This window comes from Wolffia australiana, chromosome 20, assembly GCF_029677425.1.
Source record: "Wolffia australiana isolate 7733 chromosome 20, ASM2967742v1".
Classification (NCBI taxonomy): Eukaryota; Viridiplantae; Streptophyta; class Magnoliopsida; order Alismatales; family Araceae; genus Wolffia; species Wolffia australiana.
Genome location: NC_135854.1, coordinates 2,975,885 through 3,002,138, shown reverse-complemented (window position 1 = coordinate 3,002,138; position 26,254 = coordinate 2,975,885). Strand labels below are relative to the sequence as shown.

Sequence of the window (26,254 nt, the reverse complement as noted above, 5' to 3'; positions counted from 1 at the left end):
AACAAATATTTCAATCTGAAGACCTTACATAAAGGTTCCTCCAACGTTGTTATGGGTGTATAGTCGATGACTAATGATAATTCCCTCTTTTATGCTGTGATAATCATGATTTGACCCAAGTCGAGGAGCTGCTCCAAGGGGATTGTGGTCGTAGTGTCCACAATATATCATCACAGTTACAACTTGATGACCTTGGAAAGGGAATTTCTATGTGGCCACCAGTACCTAAGTAGTATTTCATCTTGCCAGCTCAATTCTCTTGTTAGTAGCTTGTGAGTGTTTAGTGTCTTATGGATCCAGCACAAACTTGGGCATCACAAGCAGCAGTACCCCCATTGTGATGCCTTCATCAGGAGACATGATTATTCCACTTATAGGAACCTCGATCTAGGCTCGTATTGGAGGGGAGTAGCGGGCAAGGCAAGGTAGAAGTTCCCAAGGGAGAGAGGAGTAAGGGGAAAGATCTGAGAGGAGGTCGAGCAGAGGGGTAGGGATCAGCCGAGGACGAGCTGCCTGAAGATGCGATGAGGTAAAGACAATCACAGGGGTTGGGGATCGTCGAGAGAGAGAGAGAGAGAGAGAGAGAGAGAGAGAGAGAGAGAGAGAGAGAGAGAGAGAGAGAGAGAGAGGGGGGACCTAGACGTGGAGAGGGGAGACAAGAGGCCTTACTTCATTCTTCCTGGCTGCTCTCCTAAAGGGAGGGCTTCTCTATTTAAAGGAAATACACAATAGCCAAATGACTGAAATGCCACTTTGGGCTAATATGACGAAACTACCCCCTAGATAGGTTGAGGATCCTATCATCCAACCAGATGTTTGATGCTGACAATTCTGCATCTTCTTGTTAATATGCAAGATGGAGCCTTCCGTTGGCTTGATTCATCCTATGGATCTAGCAGCAGTGGTGATGGTGATCTGCCCCATGGAAGCACAGGGAAAACACAACATGTTATGGGTTAAGGCTTCTGGTACGATCTCGGCCAAGATTATCGATCCAAGCTCGATCCTCCCGAGTGCGACGCTATTCACGGAACGTAGATAAACCAGGAGCTCCGTTGAATTCGAAAAACGAGAGTAATTGGATGAACAATACAATGTACCTTCAATCCGTAGAAAGATTATCCAGAGTTTGGGGAACAGAGAGAAAAGGGAACAAGACTGCAACAAGGCGCATCGCTCTCGTCGCCCACTGAGCAGGAGAATCTCCAACCTGAGCTGAAGGCGCCAACTAACTTCTTGATCTGACCTTCGCCGCCTTCTTATTTATAGGCTAATCACCCGCCTAAGGGTCTTCGTGAGAGTCATCCGACGTGGCCGATCTAGTTCTCCTCTTCTTTCTTCTCTTTTCCAAATATGTACGAGGGAGACTCATATCAGCTTCCACCATCTGTTCCAGCGCCATATGCTTCTCCATCATGGGGAGAATTCCTTTCTCTAGGAATGTCAGCAGGACAACCATACAATTTTGAGACCATCAGTTTCAGGTTGATCTTCTTGATTCTCTTTGTCCAAGTACCCCATTTTTTAATGAGGATTGTTCTGCACAAATTGATAAAAGTAGAAATTCATGTCAACTACACCCCCAAAAATGATTACACCATCTCTGATATGACACAAAAAGTTTCACCAAATACTAAGAGAAATGGGGAACTTTTGATGACAGTACAGAATGGGAAGTGAATGCAAAGAGATCACAGGGGAGAGAGAGGGAGGAAGTGATTATCGAGAGGAATCTGATACGATGGAAAAGTATCAATGTTTGATTCCAATATATTTTTCCCAAAATTGTTGTTCGATTCCGAAATACAAGTCCTTGATACTATCTGATACAGATCTATGCAGATCGGGACCCTCCTATCTCCCACAGAGGTGCTCCTTCTGGATCGTGCAAGATCCCTCGGGCGATGCCTCTCGCAATCCTCAGTCTTCAGCTCGCTCCCAAGCTCCACGGGCGGCCCGACGAATTGAGCTCCTCCCTCCGATCAACAGTCAGAATCCCCTCCTGCTGCCTTGGCCTCCCCGACCGTAACTGTCGAGTTATCTTCCAACAAAAAGAACTAACTTTCCATACCTGGACCGCCATCTTATTTATAGGGGAGCTACTTCTCCCCCTATATTTGGTCCACCTCATGGTCAACGCTTCTAGTCAACAAGACGCCGACCTGTTGTATGCTTGCTTCTTCTTTTGTATTTCTTGGCATAGAATCTATCAGAATCCTACAGGGAGTTGAGCAAAGGTTGAACGATATAAAACCTAAGTCATTTTACCCAGAGGCTTTCTCCTTCATTATATAGTAAAGGAAGACATTAATACAAATGACATATAAACCCCTATCTCCAACAGAAAGAACTAAAATAAGGAGTGAAAACAAAAAATTAAGAAAGGTACATACTGTGATTGTCACATGCGAGCCCTCAGCGACAGGAATGTCACTTCTTTCAGCAACTTCCAACTAGACAAGCAAATTAAGGTAACTAGATTTAGATAAATGAAAATAAACACCAGCATATAGCTTAGAGATGTAGAATATATGAAATCTTCCATCAGCACATAACAAAACCAATGCATGCTAATTATTAAAGAGAAATTATTTTACAAAGAAGATAAAGAAAGACTATTGTTTCTAGTCACACTTCATCTATCTACCTTTTTTCTTTGCCTCAGAATTGTGGTCCGCATAATTTTTTCAAGTACAAAACAAAAATACTTCATTGAAGTGAGGAAAATAGAATTAGTTAACATCAACCCAGGTTTCTGCTAGAAATCACACCACTCCCTTTGTAGGTTGCTGACATAAAATGCAGCAGGGATACTTAAGGTTAACTTCATAGCCATCTTTGCATTCTACTGTAGAGTCTTTGCAAAGACAGCCTTGCTACACTGTTCAACTTCTCTTTTGATGTTATACATGATGCCCTACAGAAGGTTCATATTTCAACCCCTTAGCACTTTAGAATGCTTACCTTATTAGCCAAATGATACGACTCTTGCGCAAACTTACCAAAGCAAACGACATAGGTGGGATGCCAGGTCAAGTGCAAGACACACCTGCACCAGTTTAAACGCCAACAGGTGGGAATTTGATATCAATCCAAGAATCCCATGTGAAATTTGATTGATATCTGTCCTCTATAATGCGGAATCTTGCAATAACGATTGATGAATGTAGATGAATAGAAAAACAACTTGATGAATGTAGATCGAATCCGTGGAGATCTCCTCGAGCTCTCCACTCTGGTTGGCAGGCCCGATCCTGCTCCCCCAGCCCTCAGCCTGCTCCGGCAACAGAATTCTTGAAAAAGCTTGTCTCCTCTTATTTCCTGCTTCTCTTTATTTATACCAATCTCGCGCGTGCTTAGTCAACGTGGGGTCCTCTCACACGTGCCTCCTTTTCTTCCTTTGGTATTGCTTGGAGAAGTATCATTGCATATCAGAAATTGGGTCTATAAATAAAGAAGATCGGGATGGAGGAGGGACATTCTTGAAACAGTTACAAGGGCGGAAGATCCACTCAATCGTGGGAGTAGTTGATCCGATTGTTCCGAATTTCAGCAACACAGGATGGTACTGATCAGGATTGTCCCAGCCCAGTAGTCATTCATCTCTACATCATCAATCATCCTGGCCAAGTCATCTCTGTATATTTTCTCCAGCAAGATCCCTTCATTTCATATATAATCCTACAAACGTTCTGATGTCATACTGATGTGTTCTATCCAAAGAAATACAGAAGAAGGAATAGGCAGAGAGCCGGTCAACGGCCTGTTGACCGCACATGCTAACCAAGCTGGGGGACAAAACCCATATAAATAAGGGAAGCGGAGATCGGGTAAGCATCAGGTCTTTTCTTGAGAACAGAGAGATGACGGTTGCACCCATCAGAGGCTGGAGCAGCAGGAATCGGCCTGCTGATTTGGAGGAAGGAGCTTCACCAAGGAAGGAGGAGTCACCTCTACGTCTCACCGTTCTTACTTCTCATCTATTTCTTCCCAGCAATCAAATCCAAACTTCAGTTTGATCATTTCTGTTGTTTTCTTGAATTCAAGCTGAGAACTATTTCATCGCTACTACCAAGGTGTATCACATAGATTCTGAATCACTTTTGATTCTCACTCATCTTCAACTCTTATCGAATGAATTCAAAATTCTTTTTCCCCCATCACCTATTTTTGAGGGAGTCGCGACACCAGCCCCTCCAAAGGAACCATCTGTCTTATCTGTTATTATTTTCATACTCTTTTTTGTTGAGAAATGACAGTTGACCGTTGACCATTCAAGTCTTGACTTACACACCAGATGGAACATTAGGCTCAAATTGGGAGACTCAAGTGGCTCAGACTACATGGCTGATACCTAGTTGGACCAGGTAGCTAGGGTGGCTCAGGTCAAGAGATTTGTACCTAGTTCAAGCTAGTGAGCTGATGCAATCCACACCAAGATACACGGGATTGTATCATGAGCCAACTCAGGCGCAAACTGAACATTCACTAGAACAGAGATGACTGAGTGGTTTAGTGAGGATGAGACAATAGTGACCTGAAACTCGTTGGCAGTACATTGTCTTCATTGTAACTCAGGGCAATGGAATGCCATAGGTATTAACATAAAGGATGTGGAGGATAAGGTTTGCCATCCAGAGACAAATCCATCATCATCATCATCTTAAAATTTCATTCTCATTATTATCATTGAGGATGGCATGTGCAATGACAGGGATGATGAAGAGTTGCAATGGTGAAAACAATGACAATGATAATCTCTCCTTTTACATCTTGCTCAATAGCTCTCTGCCCTTGTCGATGGCAGTGCTATGGTAGTGGGGGTTGGACAGAGAGTGAGGGGGGCAGAGAGAGAAAATAATTTACATTTCAGGGTCATTGTGATGCCACATTTGGCATGCAGCTGGAAATCTGTTAGACAAGCGGATTTACAGCCTCCAGTTATTGGGGTGGAGACAATTTGCTTTGGTTTAAACCATCCCATGGACTTGAAAATGGCATTGCCTTTCTACCAGCACAGTTAGGAAAGTTACCCCGATGGCAGCAGAGGCTTCACCAATGGCGGGGGACAGTAGTGTAACTAAACACGGCAGGCAGAGGTGGTATAAACAGTGACAAGCAGTTATAGTGGCCGCAAGCACAGAGAGAGAGCATGAGAGAGAGAGAGAGGGGAGAAAAAGACATGGGAGAGATATTGGGTTTCACCTCCTTGTTCCTTCCTTGGGCATTGTCATTATCCTCGTCATTGTCTGACCATGATGAGGATGAAGATGATCCTTCCTTCTCAGCCACAGATGAGTGAAGTCGACAATTTCATCACGGTCTCTGTCCTCTTCGTCAGGACACAAAACCGTAGTGGTGATAATGCAAGTCAACAGCATGCCAGACTATCCAGCAGCCTTGGTTAGCATCACCTCACGGTTTTGAATACGAACCTTTTTTTCATAATTGCGATACCAGATGATATGGTTCTGGAAAAATCAATGTCATCCATAAAGTAAGATTCAGCAAAATAGCCAACATATCCAGGTACAATGGATAGGGAAAAAGAAAGAACTTGTAGGGTGGAGAGAGGATGATAGAGAGAGTGTGTCGATAACTTGGGATTCCCGAGGTTGAGCTTCTCCCATCTGAATCACACGCCTGCCCCTGCTCCCCAGCCTCCAGTTTCAGCCTGCAACTGATTCTTAAATAAAAATACCAAGTGCCTCTCCCTCCCTGCTAGGGCTTTATTTACAACTTTTCTCACATGTCCTATTAGTCAGCACATGTTATTCTCATTGGTTGAGTCTTCTTTGCCGTCTTTGATTGTTTTTGGAGAATAATTGTTGGGTATCACCATGTAAGAAAGTAAAAACCATTCAACTAAAAAGAGTAATGTCTTGCATCCTATATCAGGAGAGAGAGAAGATAAATAGGCTTAGCCCATAGAGTCCAATTTTCGACAAAATCTACCAGAAGTGATAAGATAAACTTGATGCGACAAACTGGACCCAACTGATGATGCCAACCAACTGATAGGTGTGATACGGACATATCTGAAATGTTACATTCATTATTGTTGAGGGACCTCACATCCCCTGGAGACCCACAGCCACAGCTTGGAGACAAGGCACAAGGGAACCCACGGTTGAAGAAGAAAGCAATCTGTTAGGACCCTTCTCCTTTGCAGGAATGATTAGCTCGAAACTTAGTTTCAGGGGTCAATGTCTCATACAAAATCATGAAGTCAAGAGCAATAGAAAGAAAGGGGAAAACGGGAGAAGATTTTGCTGTTGATCGGCCGCAGCGCCGCCGCTATCTATTGATTCTGTTTTGCTGGCGTCTCCACTGAAGGGTCACAAAGGGAAGAAGGGGTTAGGGTCAAGTAGGAGAGAGATGAGGGAAGAAGAGAGAAGGGTAGGGAGAGAGCTTATGAGGAGTCTTTTCTGCCTCGTTATCCTCTGCACTTGCCATTTTATGACTCTTTGTAGAGCATTGAGTCTCATTTCCTATTTGCCCTGGGCCTGAATTAGCCCTTTTTGGGCCGAAAACGATGGAGGTCGTTAGGGCCCCCGTTGCCGATGATAAGACCTGATGAGGGCCTTAACAATTTTCCCCCCTTGAAGACACAACTTGCCTCAACTTGAAATTCTGGGAAGCAATCTACAATTTGTCTCGCCTCCTCCCAGGTAGCCTCAAACTCTGGTACGTCTTGCCATTTAACCAGAACTTGAGTGCCTAAATTAGCCCCATGTCGAGCCAAAAACAATAGACGTTGTTTGGGCCCCCGTTACTGCTGATAAAACTTGACTGGGGTCTTAACACAATCTTTTCATTTCTCAACACGAGTATACATACAGAAAATTGTGGCCCTTTTGCTCAGCAAGCCCAGAACAGAAAGGCACAACTTTATTTCCTCAAACTATGCATAGCATGAGACACATACACATGAAACACCAGTAAAAAATCTGTATTTCATAAGATTCAAGGATACCTGAGGTAATATGTTCATTCTTATCTCTTTAACAAGTAGCTTAGCATACTTTTCAAACTGCTATATCCCAGTGGGCAGTGCATAATGGTTACTGGACCTTAATAAATAGCTTTGAAAATAGTATTCTAGTCATGTCATAGAACATCCGAGGGTACCCCAGGTATAATCAGAGACAAGAATCATAGAATAATCCCTGTCCACCAATGAAATGCATATCAACTATTCCAAGAGGCAATCCATCACTTGTGACGTTAATTTGTTGTGTGTTGAGTGGTTGGACATTGTATTTCACAGATCTTTCCCACAAAATTTGATGAATTTTTCACTTCTCTTTGATAGGATCTTCAACCTATCTAGGGGTAGTCTCGTTGTGTTAGACCACAAGGGTATTTCAGTCTTTTTTTCATTGTCTATTTCCTTTAAATAGGGATACCCATCCGTTACTAGGGCAGCCAAGAAGAATGAAGTAAGGTGCCCTGCATCTACTCTCCAAGTTTATGGTCCCTCTCTCCCTCTACGATCCCCATCCCTCGTTATCGTCTCTACCTCACTGCTTCCTCAGGCAGCGCGTCATTGGTCGATCCCTACCTCATCAGTTAGACCTTCCTTCGGATCATTCCCGTTTCTCCTCTCTACCCTGGACACATCTCTCTCCACCTTTCTCCCTCGTCCCTCTGTGAACTGTTGAACTCCAGCTGTTGAGCTGTGGTGGCTGTCTAGGGTTTTTTGGAAAAAACAACAACAATTAAAGTAATGAATAGTGTTTTCCCCTTTTATGGGGTTACAAGTGGGCCCGGAGATTACAGGGCCCATTAAGGCATAAGTGGGCCCAAAAGTAAAGAAAAAAGGAATTAACATAAAATAAAACTGGGCCTGGTTGCTTCCAACATGAATGATTTGAGATCTTGAATTATCATTTCATGTTGAACATCACAGTACAGTATGCAATGATTACAATCCCAACCCGGGGATTGTATCATTGGAATCACAGCCAAACTCTATCACGCTTCCACTACCTCCATTGCTTCCCATGGAGACAAAATCAGAACGCTCTTCATCGACGGAGGGTGACCACGCATTGGCTAATGCTGTAGCCGAGACCCGGGAGGGCCATCTCTCTCCCATCACCAAGCATGTGAAAGTCCTGATGCTCGCGCACCGGGAATGGCAAGCCACACCAACAATACCGCCACTCTAGGGCGCCAATCGTGACTCGCAGGCCACCACTGCAGTGACGGAACTCAGTGCTATGAACTCCCTGTCCGACAATGGCAATGCAGGCCTCCTCCCGCTGTTTCCACGACTGTCATACTGCCGCCATTCGGCAACAGGCCCTCTGCCCAAGGCGCTGTCCTGACGCCCTTGTGCGACCAGGGAGGGTGTGAGAACCCCATGCCAGCCAACCCTTATGGGCCGTCGATGTGGAGGAAGGTGGTCGCCGACCCCTGGCCCAGGGTGCCTGGCCTAGGCACCCTCCACCCCCTAGCCGAGCATGGCCGACTCTGCCCCAGGTTCAGAGGCAGTGGGAGTGGGCCCACCACTTATGGGGATGGGCCCAACACCTCTCACCCACCTGAGGAGGGTGGCCCATCACGGCCCAGGCCCAACCCCCTCTGGGACAAGCCCGACTGGTTCGGATTGCCTTCTCCGTTGAGGGAGGGTGGGCCACCCCACTCAGGGCCCTATCCTCAATGGGGCAGGCCTGCCCTGCACATGGACGGGCCGAGCTACTCTGCTGCAAGGCCTTAAGAGCTTGATCAGGCATATCCCTCTGCTCACCACCCATGCAGACTGGTTGGGACAAGGGCCCATGGGCCCACCTTGCCCGTCACCACCTCCTTGCCATCCTTCCCCGCCACGATTGTGAAGCTGGAGTTCTGTGGGTTGTGGCGAATGACGAATGGGACATTCAATCGGACTCTCCATGGCGGGCACCGTGTCCAGAGGGGTCATCCCCTTCGCCCCAGCACTAACCATGATCATGGTCGCCCTCGCCACTGCACCGCCTAGCCCCCCATTTTCTCTATAGGGGACCCCATTACTAAGTTGAGGCGCATCGAGCAATATTTTCATGTCACCCCGGCTGGCAATGTGGAACTCCTGCATATTGCCTCTTCATACTTGAACAGGAAGGGTGAAGGGAATGGCAAAGGATTGCCGACGAGCAGTCATTGCTCAACAAGGGGATGACATTGGGCCTGCAAGCACAGAGAAGGGGAGAGTCATGACTAAAAAGGGGGAAGTAGGAGGGAACTAGAGAGACTCACAGTAAAACATACTTCTTACCCTTCCTTCCTAGAGGTAGGGGCATAAGTAGCAGCCGAAGTGGGCTGGGCCCGCACATCCAAACTCGGCTGCTGCTGGGTCTTTCGGGCACAAACCTGTTGGTGAATCATATCAATAATCCCTCCTATTTTGACCAGCTCATCCTCAAGCTGGAAATCAGGAAAGTGGTCGCCGAGGACAGTGGCAAGTTACCATGAAGCTTCGGAAACCGGTAGTCTGTGCCAATGGGTGTGGACTTCACAACCTACAAGGGAGTGTCAAATGGTGGTTATCTTTTCTGGCACAGCTTGCCATACGGGGTCTTCCATGAGTGCCGAAGAGAGCAATTGGGGTTGGGTGGTGGTAGATGCAGCACGCTTGAGCTGGGAGGCATGGAAGACTGGGTGGCTGCGGACGTCTACTAGAAGAACGAGCTTGTAGGCAATCGGGCCAGTAGTTGGATGATGGGGTATGGGCCGAAGTAGCAAGGAGTGTGCTTCTTGAAGGCCTGTGCAGCGAGCGATATTAGGCGATAGGGATGACACTTGAGGTACACGAGATCTTCGACAGCAAAGTCCACAGGGCAGCGGTGCTTGTTGGCCTGGATCTTCATAGTGGCCTTAGTGCAGTCCAAGTGTTGGCCGAGTAAATATCTCTGTTTCTCTCCCCTACTCGTGTTACTGCTACTTTGGAACGTTTCTATTATTTCATTGAGCTTTGGCATTACATTCGACTATTGATCCATCCCCGACGCAGGAACGTATCAGTGCCTTGGAGGGAGTGTAACTCCTACCAAAAGCCACTCATGACGACGCTGCCCGAATAAGAAACGATGGTGCTTGGTGTTTCATGCAGCTTGACGACGTTGCGGGTGAATATCTCGACCACGTCCTTGGTAGGCAAATGGATGAAGGAGACTGAGGAAGTGGGCGTACTTGCTGAGTCGATTCGCCACTACCAAGAGATGTCCTCCCAAACCCCCATGGGCATCAGGAGTGAGTGGAGTAGCTCCGCCGGGGTGAGTGTGAAGGCTTTGTTTTGATGGCAGATGTGACACCCATTGACGAAGGCTTTGATGTTGCGCTTCACGCCCGTCCAAAATAACTGCGAGGCAATGCGTTTGTAGGTTTTGAGGAACCCCCCATGGCCTCCCACAGCCTTGTTATGGAGTTCGTCAAGGACGACGTCGATGAACAGAGAGGACTTGGCCAACACCACCCTGCCATCATAGAGTAAAGTGCCATTAGAGAGGGAAAAGTGTAGAGGGGTTGGTTGGCCTCCTTAATAGCACAAACAATGGGTAACAATTCGGGATCCTCCAACACTGGCTGACAAATGGCAAGGAGGTCATCTCAATGGGACCACGGGATGGCGTTTTTGGTGAGAGTCTCATGCGGAGGGACGCGAGAGACGGTGTTTGTAGCCACGTTCGTGTGCCCGGTCTGTATTGAATGGTGAAGCAATATCCCAAGAGACTTCGAGAGCCGTTTGTTGTAGTTGCCTTGGACCTTACGCTGCTCCAATAGGTACTTGAGGCTTTGTTGATCTGCCTGGAAGACAAAAGGTTGGAAGAGAAGGTAGTGACACTACTTGCGGACGGCGAGGACAATGGCCATCAGTTCCTGCTCATAGGCCGAGTGAGCACGATCCGTGGAGGGGAAAGCTTGGCTGAAGTATGCCATTTGCTGATGGTGCTGCATGAGCACGGCTGTCACTCTTGCTCAAGAAGCATTTGTTTCCAGCACAAACTCTTGAGAGAAATCAAGAAGGGTGAGAACCGGCCCTGTGGAAAGGGTGTGCTTAAGATGATCCAATGCCGCTTTAGCCGCGGTGGACCACTGGAACATACCCTTCTTTGAGGAAGTGGTTGAGGGGCCAGGCCAGGGAAGCGTATCCTGCCACGAACTACTTATAGTACCCGACCAGCCCAAGAAACCCCTGGCGGTGCTGTAGAGTTAGTGGGGTCAGCCATTCTTGGATGGCATGCACCTTGTCAGCATCCTTGGCAACATCTGCATACGACAGCTAGTGACCCAGGTACTCCAGCTGGGATTCGAGGAAGAAACACTTGTTGGGCTTCACATGGAGGGAGTGGACCTCCAAGAGTTGCAAGACCTGAGTGAGGTGGTCCAGGTGCTTGTCCTGAGTGCAGCTATAAACCAAAATGTCATCAAAGAAGACCAACACAAACCTCCGGAGCAGGGACTGGAAAACGAGATTCATCAAAGCATGGCAGGTTGCAGGCGCATTCGACAGGCCAAATGGCATGATGACTTGTACTGTCCCAGGTGGGTACGGATGTTGTCTTGTCGACGGTGTATTTGTGCATCCGAATTTGGTGGTAGCCCAATTTGAGGTCAATTTTTGAGAAATAACCCATGTTGTGCAGTTTTTCAAGGAACTCGTAGACCACAGGGATCGGGAATCGGTCGGGGACTGTGATTTTGTTGAGAGCCCGATAGTCGATGCAGAACTGCCAAGCATTGTCCATTTTGCAGAACTGCTCAATTGAGGGGTGCACGACGGGCGAATAATGCATTTGTCTAGTTGCTCCCACGCTAGCCATTCCAACTCATTCTTTTGGGAATGAGACTAGCAATATGTGCAGGAATTGACAAGGCCCGTATTTGGAAGGAGAGTGATCTGGTGCTCGAGGGCATGTTGAGGAGGGAGTCCCCCTGGGGGGTCTAAGACCCGAGGAAACCGATGTGCCATGAGAGCTTTCACTTCAACAAACACAGAAGAGGACGGGATAGGGCTCATCGGCGAAATGTACATGACGCTCAAGGTGCCAGGAGCTCTATCAAGGTGGTGTCATGCAGTGCCCGCGCGACTAGTGTCTGAATCTCCTTTCAGGGTGTGCCACACCCCAACCACCTGAAATTTCAAGAGGAAGAGCTCCCAGTGCGCCTAAGTCCAGCCGAGGGTGTGACGCCACGAATACCTCAAAATAAGTATTGATGATCAGTTAGTTCTTTCCCACAAAATTTGATGAATTTTTCACTTCTCTTCGATTTAGGAATGCCATCATCAGACATATATTCGATTTTGGAAATATATGACCTCGAAAATTGACATTTCTTGGCTTTTACGTAAGAACTGTGATAATTCCTGATTTTTTTTTCTGTACAGGCCCTCTATCCACTTTTCGTTCACCTTTACAGCTGTGATCCTGGATGTTGAAGATCAGACGAGATCTTGGCTGATTCAGCTCCCCATTCATTTAATTTAATTCCGTGATCATCTTCTCTTCCAGCAGCTAATAATACATTGACTTTCCTTCCAGCATTTTTTACTCCATGCAGTCTCTGGTCCATACCCTCTTTTTACCTTGTCAAGTTGTTCTTCCTTCAAGTTCTGTCTTTTCGTGAGATACGTTCCAAGGCATAATTCCAAGTGATCAGTATAATACCAACAGACTTTGCTTTGATCCTCATTCTTGACGTACTTTTACTACAATTTACTCTTTCCCTGATTATTTTCACCAGGCCTCGCGGTAAATATTTGTTTAAAAGGAGAAAATTATAATTTAGATCAAACTGTCCACTGTCTCCTTGAATTGTCCATTGCTTCCTCTCGTAAAACATCATCTGCATTTTTTCTCAGAGAGCAGACCCAAATCAGAAGCTTCCTGGTCAAGTTTTGTTCACTCTTCCCCCTCCTTGAACTTCATGTTCATCGCTCAGTCTTGAACTTTCTGACTTCTACTTGTTCAACCTTCGTTTGTCATGATGTGCTGGGGATGTCAACTGTTCTTATTGATTTTGGACTAACTTCATCAGATCGTGATTGAGTGATCACAAAAAGTAGTTCATTTTCTTCAAAAAACGTCAATGTAATAAATGTCAGCCTACAACTCCTGCGCGATTTGAAATTAACTAATCATCCTCATTCACAGGATTAATAAATTTAGGATACTTTAGAATAATTCAGAAGTTCTCGTCATCCCAAGATATCAGTGCCCGATTCATTTTCCAGATTCAGAATCAAAGAAAACTTTATCCAATCGTCCTTAAGCGCAGGATTAATAAAATTAAGATGCTTAAGAATAATTCAAAAGTTTTCGTCATCCCAAGAAATCAGTGCCCGATTCATTTTTCAAATTCAGAATCAAAGAAACTTTATCCAATCGTCCTCAAGCGCAGGATTAATAAAACTAAGATGCTAAAGAATAATTCAAAAGTTTTCGTCATCCCAAGAAATCAGTGCCCGATTCCTTTTTCAAATTCAGAATCAAAGAAAACTTTAACCACTGCCAACATCCGCAGGATTAATAAAATTAAGAAACTTAAGAATACTTCAAAAGTTTTCGTCATCCGAAACAATCAGTGCCGGATTCATTTTCCAATTTCAGAGTCACAGAAAACTAGAGCGTTACGATAATCAAGAAATCTTACCAAATGCAAAGCGTTCCTCGTTGCCAAAGTGGTGTATACGTTGCCGTATATGGTGGTGAGTCCCACAACCTCAATTTCCGGGGAATTCAGGGCAACAAAGATAGCGAGGGCATCATCTGAGAAACACAGAAGATCAACCTGAATCGATCATCCTAGGAAGAAATTGAAGAAAAATCTGGTGGAAATCTGGTTGAATTAAGTCTACCGATTCCTGGGTCGGTGTCGATGATGATCTTCTTCCTTGCTGGCGCCTCTCCCATTGTTCTTACTCAGAACAACAGGATTTTACTGCAGAAGTTGTAGAATGTTTTCACAAATCGAAGGATTTATAGCTGCGATTTCAGAATTGCAGCTATAACTCAAGAAAATATTCCAACTTTAAGCCTCTTTCTCACAATCTTTTGTGTGCCTCTTAAGATGAATTATCACATGGGATTCCAAAATTGCAGCTACAAATCAAGAAAATATTCCAACTTTAAGCCTCAATCTCACAATCTTTTGTATGCCTCTTAAGATGAATTATCACATGAGATTGCAGAATTGCAGGTATAAATCAATAAAACATTTAAAGTTTAATAATCTTTCTCAAAATCTTGAATATGTCTTTTTACATGAATTCCCACATGGGACTTCAAAATTGCTGCAATAAATCAGTAAAATAGTCCAAGTTTAATACTCTTTCTCAGAATCTTGAATATGACTTTCTAAGATGAATTTCCACATGGGACTTCAAATTTGCTGCAATAAATCAGTAAAATGGTCCGAGTTTAATACTCTTTTCTCACAATCTTGAATATGACTTTTAAGATGAATTTCCACATGGGATTTCAAATTTGCTGCTATAAATCAATAAGATAGTCCAAGTTTAATCCTCTTATTCACAATCTTGAAATATGAGTTTTAAGATGAATTCCCACATGGGACTTCAAATTTGCTGCTATAAATCAATAAAATAGCCCAAGTTTAATCCTCTTATTCACAATCTTGAGTATGACTTTCTAAGATGAATTCCCACATGGGACTCACAAATTTTCTGCTATAAATCAATAAAACATTCCAAGTTTAATACTCTTTCTCACAATCTTGAACATGACGTTTAAGGCTTGGTTTGATTTAATATTGATTGAGAGATATCCTAGGTTGGAAATTTTGTTTTCAAGAGAAATGTTTTTAAGAGAATACGGCCAAGTAGAGCCTGTGACCCAAGACCATCTGGATGTTGAATTAATAAAATAAATATGATCTATATGGTCTTTAAATGGGAGGTTGTTACCAGCCAGGATCATGTCTCAACTTGGCCACACATCCAATTTATCCTGCTCCTGATAATTTTAAATTCAGGTTACTAAGCTTGTGAACATGACCATATAGCATGACTATATATGATATCTGGTGAAACCCTTAAAGAGAGAGAAAGGAGAGGCATGAAAATGAGGATTTATGTTAGGAGAATAAAAGGTAAAATTTGGGATTAAGGGATATATGTAAAACACTTTTTATCTCTCTCCCATTTTGTCAGTGCCCCATTAATGAAGTATTGAGTAAACAGCCTTTAGAATTTTCCATATGTGATTGTATTTCAATAATTTAAATATGTATTTGTTTCTTTCAATGCTTGATGAATTTGGGGGATAGTTGGAAAGTGAAGAGTGAAAAACCTGGCCATAGAGGGAGGTAGAAGCTACTAAAGAACTGGATCTTAGGATTGGCACAACATTAATACTTGGAATTATCATAATCCCCTGTAGAGTTATCAACCTTAAAGCTGAAATTGGGAACTATTAGGATATTACAGTAGAATTTCTTAGGTATAAATAGATTCTCACATTGACCTTGTTCTCAAAACCTGTCTTTATAAAGGTACTGTTACAGAATCTCTCCCTGTCAAAATTTTCTGTTATGAGACAAGTTATCGAGTTGCAATAGCCATAAAATTATCAATCTTCATAATCAATAGAAAAAAATAAACGTGGATTATAAACGTGTTTCTGAGAGGCTCCCCTTATAACCTGTATTCGCATTTTTTGGTGTACATGATAAACGTGGATTATAAACGTCGTATTGTGAAAAAAATCTGAAGTAGGATTAATAAATGATTATTCTTACCCTTTGACATAAAAAATATTTTTACTGCTTTGACATATTTTTAGTCTGAATTAGGATTAATATTTTTAATGCTTTGACATATTTTGATATAAAATATTCTTTATTTTTATGTTTTGATCTAAGATTATATGGTTGGCATTCCATAATTTTATAATAAATAAGAGTAAATGAAAAGGTGAGGGGATATCATGAATTTTCATGGTGATAAATCTCATAAGACAGCTATCCACTTCCTGTAAAGCCTCTCTTTGTTAGAAGATATTTGGAAACATATTAATCATCTACAATGCGTGGATTGTAAATGCATAAAATTTAAGTAAACATAAAATAATTCAATTCTGTTTTTATCATTTCTTAATCATACAAAAATATTACCTTAAAGTCTATTTTGGGTTTTTAAACTATCAGTTGACAGATAATATATTGAAATATTTTTTTAAAAAGGAGAGTTTGAAATAAGTGGATTGACATTTGGAATAAGTTCAAATAATTTAGGTTTTTTTCTAGTTTATGTTATTAAGTCTTCGAAAAAGAGATATCTAGCTAATGAGATACACCACATTAATTGACTTAGAGTACATATTTTATGCGATCCATAACCTTTGTAATCCATGCACCAAATACCACAGGGTAATATTATATAAGTATATAATCTTACGACCCTGCTACGCGGGCAACTGGTTGCCCCAAAGGAATCTTGGGCAACCGGGACACGTGGAAAAAGAACTCCGGAAAAATATGGTTTATTTCATTTCTCCGGCGAAAATACGCTCGTCCAGCGATTCTCCAAGGCCCGGCGATTCTCCGGCGAAACAACCCTGGCGATTCTCCGGCGAAACAACTGTGGCGATTCTCCGGCGAAACAACTGTGGCGATTCTCCGGCGAAACAACCCTGGCGATTCTCCGGCGATTCTCCAGCCTCTGGAAAGCCCCATTTCATTTCCCGATATTCTCTCTCTTGCCCATTTCATTTTCCTTATTCTTTCTTCCCGGCGGTCCTCCGGCGATCCTCCGGTGACTCTGTCTTCATTTTCCTATATTCTTCTTCACATCGTTCTTCTTCTTCACCATAACGTTCTTCTTATTCTTATTCTTCTTACTCTCTCGCTTTCTCTATTCGAATTGTGTGCTGCACTCCGCTCTCTACTTTGTGTGCGTCTCACTCCTCTTCCCGCGCCTCACTCCTCGCATTGTTCTTCTTCTTCTCCGTCTTCTTCGTCTTTTTCTGTGTAGCATTTCTTTTCTTTTTCTTCTTCACCGCGTTCTTCTTCTTTACCATAACATTCTTCTTAGCTTATTCTTTGTACTCCTCTCTCTCTTCTCTCTCTATACATGGCATGGAAATTGGTGTGGAAATCTCTATACCATGAACGGCGGCGTGTCTCTGTAGCAATCTCTATACCAATCTGCAGATCAGAGTCTACAGAGTGAAGAAGATTTGGGGATTCGAGGCTATGGAGGCGTCGGTGGAAGGGGAAGAGAGGGTGAGGAGCCTGGGCACCTCGAAGAACATGAATTCGGCGTCCCGAAGATGATGAAGCTTTCCGCAGAATAACTCAACTTGTGTCCAGAAAAATGTGATTTCCAACTCAAGAACGATTTGAAACAGGCGCAGACCCCAAAGATGAGGAATCTCTCCACAGACTGACTCAAATTTATCGAGAAAAATTCCACTTCCAACCGCAAGAACGATTCCAAAGACTCGGATCTCAAAGATGACGGATTTTTCCGCAGGAAACCTAGAATTCGGCGTCCCGAAGATGACGAAGCTTTCCGCAGAATAACTCAAATTGTGTCCAGAAAAATGTGATTTCCAACTCAAGAACGATTCGAAACAGGCGCAGATTCGAGAAAATTTCCACTTCCAACCACAAGAACGATTCCAAAGACTAGGATCTCAAAGAAGACGGATTTCAGACAGAGGAAAAACACCGAGATATGGAAGAACTTGTTGACGCGGAAATTCTTGCTCTTTGCACCGGACTCACAACTAACATCAGATGGTCGTGACCTGTGTGGGTGACACGTGTGAACCTTCAACCCTGGACCTTTCAGAAGAATAAAAAACGGGCAGAGTGCTCGACCCCGATGAGGCATCGCCGAAGAACAAGTCGGAGAGATAGTTGCCGAGCTCGTTGGGTGTGAACCGCAAGACGAAGGACAAATCTCTGTCCTCGATCTGCATGTTCGCAGCGGCCTCGTGCAAGCTTTCGTATGCAGGGATCAGCTTACAGTGATGCCGGAGTGGTGATTTCGTATGCAGGAGTGGTGATGCCGACGGTGATGTCACCCTCGACGGTGTTGGAGAAGAAGGCGGCGGCTGCGGTGACTGGTGGCAGGGCTTTCTGGAGGCTGGAGAATCGCCGGGAAGAGAGAGAGAACATATAGTAAAATGAAATGGGCGAGAGAGAGAGCGCGAAAGAAGAGCGCCAAAAAAAATTGGCCAACCGGTTGGTCCAATCCTGGGACAACACGTAGTTTTTTTTCCACGTGTCCCGGTTGCCCAAGATTCGATGGGGGCAACCGGTTGCCCGCGTAGCAGAGTCGTATATATATGTGTGTGTGTGTGCACAGTGGCTGTGGCTGCAGCTACATGTGCGCACACTTGTGTGGTGGCTGTGCGCTCACAGGCAGTTGTGTATAAAAACACAGATTTAAGAATAGACCAACAGGAAACGTTGGATATGTTGGAAAGTTATAACTTGATACTTTCAAATACAATTTAACTTGTCTAAAAGTGATTTAACAATTACTGTATTCTATGAAATCACACATACCTTATGTCACGCCCCTTCACGGCTAGGAAGCGATCCGTCTCCTTAGAATCTTCTCAGCTTTGTTTCTTCACTTGGCTCAATTGCTCATCAACAACAGAGGGTCTAAAGAACTTTGATTTCAACGAACACTTGCACTCTTCAAAACAAAAATTCTAGACAACCTTATCATTGTTCATGAGATAGTATTAATAGAAATTCATCTCTCTAAACTGCCTGGAACTTTTGAATGGTCTGTATTAATCCATAATCGCCATTTGACTTGGTTCATATTGATCCATAACCGCCGTCTGACTTGGTTCATATTAATCCATAACCGCCATTTGACTTGGTCCAGGCGCTCTCCTTGATTCATTTTTGTACTTGTGCATTATCTCTAATTCAATATCTGTGCTCGTTTAAACCAAGATGAGATCTAATCCACTTGATTCATAGAATCAAGTGGGGTTAGTTAAAAGAAACGTATATGGAGCAGTAAAATGTAAAAACTGATCATTTCATGATATTATATATGCGTAAATGATGGTATAATTTATGATAAAATTATGTTCATCAAATACCCCCCAAATTAGATCATTACTAGTCCCATAGTAATCAAATATAAGTGAAGATAAATGATGAGCAATAATTGACTCCTTGTTTTTGATAGCTCCTGCTTTTAGCTCATCAATGGAAGTTCTTTGTCAATTGAACATGGTCAGCTTTCAGAAAAATTTCCAGAAGATATATTTCAGCCTTAACCAAAACTAAATGCACTTCTGATCTATGGAATACATATAAGTAAGTACATATATATGAGATAAGGTTGAGTTAACACCCCAAGCACATTACTGAACAGAGTGTGGAGAGCAGTCCTAGTATTTTCTCCATACTAACAGCTATAATAGAATCAGCTCAAGCATATGGGAGACAGGTTTTCCACTTTTTTTTATTGCACATTTTCCTGCATTTTTGTCCTTTTTGAGATGACATATCAACTTTGTGCAGCTTTTCTTGATTTCTAAATTTTTAGTGGCACTTATCCACCACCCATATGCTGTCCTTAGTAGATTGGCAGCTTATTTCCCCAAAGAGGTTTTGTATCCTCTATAGCTTAAGGAGCTTCACTCACATCAGTGATTATTATTGCCTTTGAGTCAATACTAGCCCTTCCTTCCACTAAAGCGAAAACTTTCATGCATGTAAGTGTGAACTCAAGCTGATGTAGGTGATAAGGTGAGAGAAATATAATGATAAGAATTGCGGAATCAAACTAGTATGAACATCCATGCTCTTAGTTAGGCTTAATTCACCATGGGTTTCCTTTGGCTGTCAAGTCTTGTAACTCCAAACATCCTTGATAAGATATTTAGTACTCGGTCTATCATTACTTAGATATCAACTGAGATCATCATTCTTGTTGTTAGATAAAAAATAATCTATTGATATCCCCCCCCTATCTAAATTATGGCATGGTCCTACATGCTTATGATAAATATATTTGAAACAATCAGAGAGAGAAAGCTAACTGAGGATGTGGAGTCAGTGAAGATACTGGATTGAGTTAAGTTGGTGAAGATGTTGTCTGATCTATTATTCTGTTGATGCTTTGGATAGCTTAACATGGAAACTTAACCAAAGAAAAACAAAACGAAAAGGAAAAGAAAGCAGTAAAAACTAAATCATGCTAGCATTACTTGGTGACTTATCTAGGGGTATATTAATAGGTCCATATAAATCCTCATTTTGCAAATATGGCTTAAGTCTTTGTCCATTTACTGTGAAGCATTTTTGAGATTGGGGATCTATAATCACAACTGCTCCATTCTCAAAGACTTGCTTGACAATAAATGGTCTATCCCACCTTGTTTTAAATTTTCCAGGAAATAATTTCAACCTTGAATTATAAAGCCAAACTTTCTGATTTTCTAAAAATATCCTTCTCCTACGACTTTTATCATGAAATACTTTCATTTTGGCTTTATATATTTTAGAGTTCTCATATACTTCATTCCTAATTTCTTCCAGCTCATGTAATTGAAGTATTCTATGTTTTCCTGCTTTATCCAAAGAAACATTAAGCCTCCTTATTGCCCACAAAGCTTTATGTTCTAATTCCAAAGGTAGATGACAAGCTTTTCCATAAATCATTTGAAAGGGATAGATTCCTAAAGGAGTTTTATAAGCTGTCCTATAAGCCCATAATGCCTCTTCTAATTTCTTTGACCAATCTTTCCCATCAGGATATATTATTTTTTAAAGTATTTTTTTAATCTCTCTATTACTCAACTCTACCTGACTATTAGCTTGAGGGTGATAGGGAGTTGTGACTCTATGATGTACTCCAAATTTTTTCAGAAGGTTTCTGAAATTATAATTTGTAAAATGAGAACCTCCATCACTAATTACAGCTCTAGGAAATCCATATCTATAAAAGATATTATTTTCTACGAAATTCACCACTACTTTACTATCATTGTTCTTGGTAGGTATAGCTTCTACCCATTTTGACACATAACCAACTGCCATCAAAATATACTCATAACAATAAGAGGTTAGGAATGGCCCCATTACATCTAGTCCCCATCGATCAAAGATTTCTACTTCTAAAATAGGCTTTAAAGGCATACGGTCTCTCTTATTAATATTAATCGAGGCTTGACAAATTAAGCGTGTAGCGTAAAATTTTTGAGCATCTTGAAATAAGGAAGGCCAGAAAAATCCTGATTCTAAAATTTTATGAGCTGTTATCATAGAAGAGTAGTGTCCTCCTCCTGGTTTTGCATGACAAAATTCCAAAATACTCTTGTGCTCTGTTTTTGGTACACACCTTCTTAAGATTTGATCGATTCCTTGATGAAATAACTTTGGCTCCTCCCAGAAATAAAATCTGCTGTCTTTGATAAGTTTCTTTCTTTCATGTGATGTCCATCCTGCAAGTATTTTTCCTGAAACAAGAAAAATTCACCATATGTGCAAACCAAGGAAGATCTGTTCCTTGTGCTGTTAGAACATGTTCATCAGGAAAATAGTCATTTATTAAAGTTGGTTGAGTACCACTTATCCTAGAAAGATGATCAGCAACTACATTTTCACACCCTTTTTTATCCTTGATTTCTAAATCAAATTCTTGGAGCAATAGAATGCTGCATGATCTAATCAACGTAGGTTTAGCTTCTTTCTTTGATAACACATATTTAATTGCTGCATGATCAGAAAATACAGTAATTTTACTTCCTCGAAGATAAGATCTAAACTTTTCTAAAGCAAATATAATTGCTAGAAATTCCTTTTCTGTAGTTGTATAAATAAGTTGTGCATCCATTAAGGTTCTACTAGCATAATAAATAGCCACAGGTTTCTTGTTTTTTCTTTGGCCTAAAACTGCTCCTACAGCATAATCTAAAGCATCACACATCAATTTAAATGGCAAGGTCCACTCAGGACCTTGCAAGATGGGTGCTTGTATGAGTGTTACCTTTAATTTTTCAAAAGCAGATTTTGCCTCAACATTGAATGCAAAATCATTATGTTTAGATGACAGAAGGTCTTGGCATTGACCGTGGTCGATGATGACTGCACGGACGCATATATTGCCTCTTGGACAAAACATATTGTGTCGAACGATGACTTTTCGATAACTCTCCCTGCTCTAAGTCACATTCAGCTGCTTTTGTAGTAGATGCATAATCCAAGAGACCGCCAAGATAGGAAAACACACTTTGGCAACATGACGGATGCACAACCTCTAATGTCACCGCTGTAGTGACGGTATTGTCGCCCCAAAGTATCAGTGCGTACTACATCAACTTGTTATGCATAGCACCACACACAGACCGCAGGGCATCCCGTCGCTCAACATCCAATGCTTCTCCTGCATTGTTCGTAGCCTGCTCAAGGTGATTCTTCTGCTCAGTTACCAATAATGTTACTTCAGTAATTGGAAATATCTTTGCCGAACATACAAAGTCAGTTCCCTGGCATAGTGGGCCGAGGATGCCCAGATTTTCATCAATCAACATCCAGTCCTCCTGACATAGGCCGTAATCTTTAGTCGACGTCAAAAGGAACCTCACAGTCCTCCGGCGCGTTGGGCAGTCAACCTTTATCTTGTTCGAATCGGGGAGCTAAAACATTTTGCACATATCAACATATTTCTCCATACGCTGTGTGGATCCCTAAATGGAATTGAAAATGTCTCTCACGCGTGAAAGTGCTTGTCCCAAACGTGCAATTGTCGTTGTAGTATCTTCGTCGACATGTGAATCGGTTGGCTCATTCGTGTCCAACAATGTACCTGGGCGAAGATCTCAGACACATAGTGTATTACTTCTAGGAGGTTCTAGATTGCGAATGACCTTGAGTCCAACCTAGACTACGAGGTTCAGCACATGGGCAACACATGGGACATGTCGGTCCATAGTGAATTGGGGGTTTACAGTCTTCAGTTGATCCATAATGGAGGTCATCATTGTTCTGTTGTTGAACACATTGTCCATGGTGATGGCACATAGCTTCGACTCGATGCCGTATTCATATGCAACTTCCACGACGATCCTCGCTAAGTTCGTGCCACAATGGGGTCCCTTGTTCTGTCGTAGACCAAGTAGAAGCTCACAGAGCTTCCAATCGGTGTCGATCCAGTGGGCAGTGACTTCGAGAAGGGCAAGGTTATTTTGGGATGTCCAAGCATCCACAATAAGTGAGATGCTGGAGACATCGGCAAACATCTCCACTAGCTTCCCTTGGACTTACAACCGTTGCCTTGACCGCATCTGGACCAGGGATGTGCCCGACCACCTGTGTCCCATAGAACCACAATCTTCAAAAAGATTTCTTCTTCACAAGATGCCAAGGAAGATCATTATCGTAGATGAGCTTTACGAACTCTTCCTTCGTCTGCGCCTTGGTGATGTCGCGTAAGTAAAACTTGTGGGAGAGTATTTTGTGCTGGAGAATGGTTCTCTGCTTCATCTTGAGTCCCTTAATTTCATCGTGAAATTTACGGGGCACCTTCTCCATATGTCTCCAAAATACATTTGTGCTTTATCTTTATTCCTCTTGATGATGACCTTACGGGTGCGGTTCTCTGCTTGACATAGCATGCATTGGTACTCGTCTGGGGCAACTTCAACAAATCAATCTAAATTTTTAGACCGATTGCATCTTCCGCTACGAGTTGAGATGTGGTCATCAACATCTACTGGGATGCACTCCACGGACATCAACGGCGTAGCCCTAGTCGTTGATTTTGGGGTAGTAGCAGATGTAGACTCCGTTACTCTACCAAGTTAATTCACAAGACACAATCTTTTGTAAAATACATGTCACTTACATTTACAATTAAAATCCGTCAAACTGGAATTTAAGAAACAAATACGAATTACATGAAATAATGCTGTTGTATTATTCTTAACAACTAATATTTACAATTACCATGGTTGGTTCACTAACATTTACACCAATCCTATAAAATCATAATTTTTTTTAAAAAGGCAAACAACTTAACACGTACTTAAAAAAATTTCTAGTTTTTTACCAGTTTAAAGTTTTAATAACCCTAGGACAAATTTAATTAGTTTACTTAAGCACATGCCTTCATACAACCATTTAGAGTCTTTTTCATGTTAAATAAAGTCATAACTAGTATTATTCCTAAAGTATAAAAATACATGCAACTCAAAATTTCAAAACACCACAATAAATATCAAAACTAATAGTATCAAAAATTTAAAATACAGTTCTCCATAGAAAATAAATCCACCAAAAGTAGATAATCATTATTTGAACAATTATTTGAACAATTTTATTGTTACATCGTAAGAACTGGCTCTCAACAAATAACTTATTTAAAAAAAACAAAAAACGATCAACATACAAACCACCAAAGAACATACAAACCATCAGAGAACGTGAACAAGAATGCACATACCTGATTACAAAACAATTTCAGTCCCTTAAGAGGCCACAAGAATGGGGAGCCAATACCACTCAGCTTGCTAAAGAGCGTGACCAAGACCCGGCGGTACCCCCGGAAGGGGAAGACTGCATAAGTCAGAATAAATTAATAAATTGATTTACCACAACATCATTACATTAATTTACATGGAAGTAGTTCATTCTTAAATTGTCAATTTTAATGATGAAAGATACAAATCCTACACATCAGTTCATCCACAACGAACATTAAACTTAGATAGAATGAATTAATACATTTAATTTTTTAGAGAAAAGTACAACGCAAAGAGAAGATAAGTGGGCTACCTCTACCTCTGGTTTATGATTTCAGAAGATAATGCGTTACATGATTTGAGAAGGTATGGCTCCTTATGTACTATCCCAAATCTATGAACCAGAGAGAGAAATTAAATAAAATAGGAAATATGATAAAGATTACATGACTAAAATCAACTGAAGCCATTTAACCTGCATGTCAAGTTTCATAAATTGAGAAGTGGACGAGGAATAGCAAAATGCAAAAGCAGTACATGACTAAAATTGTCGATTTTAATAATGAAAGATTAAAGTCCCACACATCAGTTCGTCCACAACGAACATTAAACTTAGGTAGAATGAATTAATACGTTTAATTTTTTAGAGAAAAGTGAAACGCAAAAAGAAGATAAGTGGGTGGTCTCTACTTCTGGTTTATGATTTGAGAAGATAATGTGTTAAACAATTTGAGAAGGTACGCCTCCTTAGGAGCCATACCTAAGGCTGCCAGTTTATCCACTGAGATATGAAAGGTAATATTATCCAAGATCTATGAACCACACAAAAAATAAGAAATAGAATAGGAAATAGGAAAAAGAGTACACGACCAAAATCAACTGAAGCCATTAACCTGCATGTCAAGTTTCATAAATTGAGAAGTGGACGAGGAATAGAAAAACGCAAAAAGCAGTACATGACTAAAATTGTCGATTTTAATAATGCAAGATTAAAGTCCTACACATCAGTTCATCCACAACGAAAATTAAACTTAGATAGAATGAATTAATACGTTTACTCTTTTAGAGAAAAGTAAAATGCAAAAAGAAGAAAATTGGGCAGTCTCTACCTCTGGTTTATGATTTGAGAGAATAATGCGTTAAACGATTTGAGAAGGTATGCCTCCTTAGGGAGCCATACCTAAGTCTGACCGTTTATCCACTGAGATATGAAAGGTAGTATTATCCAAGATCTATGAACCACACAAAAAATAAGAAATAGAATAGGAAATAGGAAAAAGGGTACATGACTAAAATCAACCGGAGCCATTAACCTGCATGTCAAGTTTCATAAATTGAAAAGGCGAGATTAGGAGATGAGTTAAGGATTTGAGAAGATAATGTGTTAAATTATATTTAAAATGCTCCAACGACAGTAAATAAATAGAGTTCGTTTATATGTCCATCGGATCTACCCTATCTCTTTTTAGAAGTTAGGATTGAATACACTGAAGATTATTTGCAAATTATTCAACAAATGAATACAAAAGCAGGGTGTAGAATACATTTGATTACACCGCTCCATAGAATACCGATCTTAAAAAAAATGAATAAAGAGGGTGTAGGATGGGTGAAAATATTTCTTTCACAACATACCTGGACATCGGAGAAGTGGTGGAGGATCGCCCAGCACCGGAAGGGGTTGGTCTTCTTCTTCCTTCGGAGAATCAGAGACTCAAAGTTCCTTCAGAGAATCAGAAATTGCCTTAAATCTTTCAAGCGCGGGAGCCCTTATGAAATATTGAAGATATAGATATTAATATATT

General features: G+C 41.8%; 1 protein-coding gene across 2 annotated transcripts in view; it reads right to left on the bottom strand.

The window, feature by feature from the left end:
- URH2 (uridine-ribohydrolase 2) overlaps nucleotides 1-14,094 on the bottom strand; it is a 31,533-nt gene extending 17,439 nt beyond the window's left edge. Inside the window, exons 1-3 of one of the 2 annotated variants that reach the window (XM_078590998.1) lie at nucleotides 13,844-14,094; nucleotides 13,639-13,754; nucleotides 2,394-2,453 (exon numbers count right to left, since the gene is read on the bottom strand). In XM_078590998.1, the coding sequence (XP_078447124.1) occupies nucleotides 2,394-2,453; nucleotides 13,639-13,754; nucleotides 13,844-13,898 (231 nt within the window). In that variant the 5' untranslated portion in view covers nucleotides 13,899-14,094. The remainder of the gene's footprint in view (nucleotides 1-2,393; nucleotides 2,454-13,638; nucleotides 13,755-13,843) is intronic. The other variant, XM_078590997.1, reaches the window with a different exon arrangement.
- Between the last annotated feature and the right edge of the window lie 12,160 nt (nucleotides 14,095-26,254).